This window comes from Antrostomus carolinensis, unplaced genomic scaffold (genome assembly GCF_000700745.2).
Source record: "Antrostomus carolinensis isolate BGI_N321 unplaced genomic scaffold, ASM70074v2 scaffold2050, whole genome shotgun sequence".
In the NCBI taxonomy this organism is placed as follows: Eukaryota; Metazoa; Chordata; class Aves; order Caprimulgiformes; family Caprimulgidae; genus Antrostomus; species Antrostomus carolinensis.
Genome location: NW_010290337.1, coordinates 16 through 6,035, shown reverse-complemented (window position 1 = coordinate 6,035; position 6,020 = coordinate 16). Strand labels below are relative to the sequence as shown.

The following is a 6,020-nucleotide window of genomic DNA, read 5'->3' as shown; positions in this document are numbered from 1 at the left end:
CCCTGCCCCAGTATGGGGTCCCTTTCATGGGAGTCAGTCCTCCATGAACTTCTCCAATGTGAGTCCTTCCCATGGGCCACAGTTATTCACAAACTTCTCCACTGTGGGTCCCTTCCATGGTGTGCAGTCCTTCAGGAACAGACTGCTCCAGTGCAAGTCCCCCAAGCGGTTGCAAGTCCTGCCAGCAAACCTCCTTCAATGTGGGTTCGTCTCTCCATGGGGCCACAGGTCCTGCTAGGAGCCTGCTCCAGCATGGGCTTCCCATAGGGTCCCAGTCTCCTTCGGACTTCCACCTGGTCTGGCATGGGGTCCTCCATGGACTGCAGGTGGACATCTGCTTGACGATTAACCTCCAAGGGCTGCAGGGGGACAGCCTGTGTCACCATGGCTGTCACCACAGGTTGCAGGGGCATGTCTGCTCTGGTGCCTGGAGCACCTGCTCCCCCTCCTTCACTGACCTTGTTGTCTGCAGAGTTTTTTTTCTCCCATATTCTCACTCTTCTCTCCAACTGCAAAATATGCAGGTTTAGTTTTTTTCTTCCCTTTCTTAATGATGTTATCCCGGAGGTGTTACCACTGTTACTGATTGGCTTGGCTGTGGCCGGTGGCAGGTCCATCTTGGAGCTGGCTGGCAATGACTTTGTTGGACATGGTGGAAGTTACTGGCAGCTTCTCACAGAGGCCACCCCTATGCCCACCCTGCTACCAAAACCTTGCACGCAAACCCAATACACATGTCCAAGGTAACATTTTGGGAAGAGACGTATATGAATAGACAAACTTCTTTCAAACTTCCAGCGAGCTCAAGAAAAGAACCAAAGTTAGTTTGCATATATGTTACATTTCATGAACATCCTATCTTTGGACTCCTAGGAAACTTGCTTACTTACATAGTATCACTAATGTTTTCGGATAGAAACTAGTAATTTATTTTACTGATACTTGGAATGCAACATGATTTGAGGGGTATGAGGAAGAAGAAATTCTGAGAATATGATGCTTATAAAATGTTTTGAAAGAAATACGTAAGTGATGAGAATTAACCCTTTCCAAAGAAAGTTGAAGCAGCTTGTTGCTTAAGTAAATTTAAATGCTTCTTAAAAACATAACCCCTTGATCAAAACAGAGTGAACTAGAACAGAGTGCTCGGGGCTGTCTCCAGTTGGGTTTTGAGTTATGGAGACTCCACAACCTCTCTGGGCAACCTGTTCTAATGTTTGACTACCCTCACAGGGAAAACGTTTTTTTCTTAAGTTTAGCTAGAATTTCCTGTATTTCAAATTTTTGCTCATTGCCTTTTGTCCTGTTGCTAGATACCAATGAGAAGAGTCTGTCTCCCTTTACTTTCTCTCAGATATTTATGCAAACTGGTGAGATGCCCTGGAGACTTTTCCAATTCTAATCTTGAGTCAGTCATCTCATGTTACCTTCAGCAAGTCTGGTTCATTTTACATAAAGATCTTTGGATCTTAGTTCCCCATTTTTCAAATTTTTGTGGCCTTGATACCTGTTTTTTTCTGTCCATCTTGCTCCTTCCAGTATGTGAGATCATACCTATATGAGAACAGTGTATGTTCTTTTTTTGAAGAAATTTGCAGATGCAACCTTATCCTGTTTTATCTATCCCTTTCTGCAAAAGATCAAGTTAGTACTGAATGACATTCATCCTGTTTTACTAGGATGTTATCTATGATTTAGCTGCACCCAAAATCAATTATGTTGTTTCTTGCAGAGCTGCATTTTACACTATGTCTTTTCTTTGCTTTACATCTGATCATAAAGGAAGATGTTCAAGTAGTCTTACGAATCTGGCCCGTGTTTCAGTCTAATTGCTTGCATTTTATCAATATAAATAGTAATTCCTTAAATTCATAGTAGCAGAGGATTTACAAGAGACAGTGATTGTAATTTGTCAATATAAACTCTATTAAAAGTTGCCTAGTTTTTTTTTTTTTTTTTTTTTTTTTTAAACATTTCAACGACTACAGTGAGGTGACCAAAAGAATCCAGTTGCAGATTTTTGGATTAATTCCAGTGCAATTAATAGAAGCTTTGTGTCAATGTGGTTCTTATTAAGAAAGGCAATTTAATGGAGAAATTGCTCATCATTTAATATGTGCTCATGCTGAAAGATATTATCAAACAACACTTTATGGTAACTGGTAAATTAAAACTGTTAAAAATGCAAACAATTAAAACTGTAAGATACCACCAGGATCAAATTCTCTTTTTCAGAGTTACATTTTTTTCTCTTGCCCGAATAAGATGGTTTGTCTGTTGACCTTAAGGCAAGCAAGTTCAAATGAGAGCTGTTAAGTGTATCTGGGTGAATAGCAGGAAGAATCTACCATAGCCAAAGTAGAACATTATCATTTTATCCCTTAGGCAAATAGGGCTGGAAAAGGAAAGGCTGTTAATAATTTGTAGGCCAGTATCTTCACAGGAACATCTATAGTATTGCTGTTATCTAGTTGCTCTGCTTTACAGTAGTTCACTTTGCTATGTTGCTTTAAAGAGTGGCACAGGAAATTTTTTGTCATGAGTAAAGTCAACCTTTGTAAAGTATTCTAAGACTGCAACATACTGTGTTGTATGAAGATTGCTGAAATCAGAGCACTGTACAATAAAGTATTTAGCATAGCTTTTTAAACTGGCAAAGACAGTTCTGGAGAGTAAAACTTTGACTAAATTTAACAAAATTTCCAAAGTATGTATTTGTCATAGGTGATACAGTCTATCACTGACAGTGTACAAGTACAGTTTTATAATTAATTGTAAACAGTTTACATGAAATACTACATTCTTCTTCAAACTGTTATGTCATGTCTGATTCTCCATTAATTGGCATTAAAAGACAAATAGTGAAATTAGTTTGTTTATATATTATAGAAACAAAAAAAAGAGCAGTAACCATCTAAAACTCTGGTTATAACTTACACTGTAACACAATAGTTTTACTGCTTCTACTTGATCTGTTTTTTGTTTTGTTTTCTTGGAAAGTAAGCTTGTATTCAGTGTGAATGGAGGGGTTGGGGGATATGTAGAGCCTTCTGGGTGCAAATAGTGTTTTTCAGATTACTCATTTGCAATTAATCTACCTCTGCTCTCTCCTGATTGCCAAAGAAAGCTTATAATTAGCACTGATTAATTTTCTTTCCATAGTTTTAAGTAGTTTCTTTTTGAAGTACTGCAAGATGCCTCCTAAAACTACCTTACAGAATGTAATTGGTTTGAATTTTTCTCAGTCTGGGTTCTTTTCCCAATTAACACTTTTAATTTTTACGGTCTAAACCAGTTTATATTGTAGCTTAATAAAATTTCTGGTTTTCTTCTGTTACCGTAGAAAACACTAGAGGAATACCATAACAAAGGCAATAAAATCAAACTGCTTATTTGAAACAAAACTATGAATTCTTTATTTTCAGGTGTAATTCCACTGCTGTAGAAAGTTTTCTGTGAAGTCAGTATTTAAAAAGAAATGACTGAAAACTGTTCTTCAAAGATAATTTATTTCTTCTTATGCCCTGTTTTCTAAATAAATCTTTTATCATAGTAGATTAACATGGATAGATGTAGTATAATGGCAGAATACTGTAGAAAAGGATGACCTTTTCAGGATATTTACTCTTACCTTAGTATGAGTGTACACTTTTTCTAAAGAAAACTTTTGTATTAGTTGATATCTGTGAGTAGAATTAAATAATAAATTAAAATTTTAAAGCCTTCTGATACATATACTGTCTGAAAACCACCTAGTTACAGTATTCTATGGCTTTCTACTTACCTGTTAACAAATTAATCAGGAGCGAAATAGCTACTTCAATTTTTCTAAATTATTACAGTTTTTGTAAAATATTATGATTTAGCTTAGCCTTAATAAAATCTGCATTTGATTTTTGGAATCTATTAGTTACAGCCTGTAAACCAGCTATGTATACATACACATACACAGTATTACAGGGGGTTTTGGCAGTTTATTTTATATAAAAGATTCCTTTAAAAAAATTATGTTTGTGAATTTCCTGTCTTCAGGGTCCCTGTGTACATGATGAAGAATCTGGCCTCTCTCAGACAGGAAAACCTGCACTTAAGGCCCTTTTGTGTCACTGCCAGTTCTATGAACATGTGAATCAGATGGTGAAACACTGTTACCTAGGATGTTATATGTTTGATTTGAATTCTTCCAAGGAAGACAACCTTATCACAGAAAAGGGTGGTATAACTGGTAAGTGATGTTAATGTAATCTTGTAGTATTTTAAACGTACTTAAATAACTTATAGTTTTGAGTAACTTACCTCAAATAATTCTTACTAAAAATGGAACTGAAAATGAATACATAAACCATGAACTGAAATATGTTAAGTCAAGTTGCTCTGAGAATTTAAGAGGTAAAACACTTTTTACAGTTGTGATTTTATGACAAACTAGTACAATGAAAGTTTAGTAAAAAAATAATATATGGACGGTTTCTAAGACTTCTGTTTATTAATGTGTTCAACTTCAAAGATAGATGAGTAGGAGTGGACTCTAAAATGATGAAGTTAGCTGCATTCTAAGACATTCAGATATAATTCGTAGACTGATCAAATTTAATACTCAGATTGTGTTGATTTTTTTTTTTTTTTATCTGTATACCCTTGGAGTATATCAGATCTTTTATATTGACTAATTGTTTTCTGAACAATATTTCTAAGCCTTACATTGTGGGAACTCACATTCTTGTCCAAATGAACAGAAGAGGAATATTATTTCCCCTCCCAAGTTATGACTTCTCCCAAATAACAAATGATAGGACAAGAGGAAATGGCCTTAAGTTACGCCAGGGGAGGTTTAGGTTGGATATTAGGAAAAAATGCTTCACTAAAAGGGTTGTCAAGTATTGGAACAGGCTGCCCAGGGAGGTGGTGGAGTCACCGTCCCTGGGGGTGTTTAAAGGACATGTAGATGTGGTACTTGGGGACATGCTTTAGTGGTGAACTTGATGCTGCTAGGTTTACGGTTAGATTAGATTATCATAATGGTCTTTTCCAACCAAACTATTCTATGATTTATGATGGACCGAAGGAAAAGAAATATTCTTGGTTAACTCACTGAGTTACCAGAGAAGTACCTCAGCAGTATACAAAATTCCTGCCATAAAACCCTTCAGTTTCCTCTGTGTCTGCTTTCCTTATCTATAAGTGTAGTTTTTTTCAGCCTCACACATTTCCCTCCTCCCATGGTCCTCTTATTTGTGCCTCTTGGTAGTTCTTCAACCTGATGCATTATCATATCTAAGAGCAAGTAAAACTCTAGGACTGTAGAACTTTTCAGTGATCAGTTGAGATACATTTTGTAAGGTCATTGAAAAGCAAAGCTGTGTTGGGTTTGTGTGTGTGTGAGGGGCTGGTTTTTTTGGTAGTGGGGGAAGGGCCACCTTGTGAGAGTGAAAAGGTCCCCTGGCTCCAAGGCAAAGACCCCCAAGCCCAGACTGGGCTAATGAGCACTGGAGAATCACAGAATGTTGGGGATTGGAAGGGACCTCGAAAGATCATCTAGTCCAATCCCCCTGCCGAAGCAGGAACCTAAACGAGATTACACAGGAAGGCGTCCAGGCAGGTCTTGAATGTCTCCAGAGAAGGAGACTCCACAACCTCCCTGGGCAGCCTGTTCCAGGGCTCTGTCACCCTCACCGTAAAGTAGTTTTTTCTCAAGTTTAAGCGGAACCTCCTGTGTTCCAGCTTACACCCATTGCCCCTTGTCCTATCGTTGGGCATCACTGAGAAGAGCCTGGCTCCATCCTCATGACATTTGCCCTTAACATAGTTGTAAACATTAATTAGGTCTCCCCTCAGTCTCCTCTTTTCCAAGCTAAAGAGACCCAGCTCCCTCAGCCTTTCCTCATAAGGGAGATGCTCCACTCCCTTAATCATCTTAATGGCTCTATGCTGGACTCTCTCAAGCAGTTCCCTGTCCTTCTTGAACGGTGGGGCCCAGAACTGGACACAATATTCCAGATCTGCTAATCTATATTTATGAG

General features: G+C 37.9%; 1 protein-coding gene across 1 annotated transcript in view; it reads left to right on the top strand.

The window, feature by feature from the left end:
• The window catches only part of RTTN (rotatin), a gene marked incomplete at both ends in the record, with an annotated part of 45,289 nt that extends 41,064 nt beyond the window's left edge, over positions 1-4,225 (top strand). Inside the window, one exon of the mRNA XM_010172635.1 lies at positions 4,033-4,225. Coding sequence (XP_010170937.1) covers positions 4,033-4,225 — 193 coding nt within the window. The remainder of the gene's footprint in view (positions 1-4,032) is intronic.
• Positions 4,226-6,020: the final 1,795 nt, after the last annotated feature.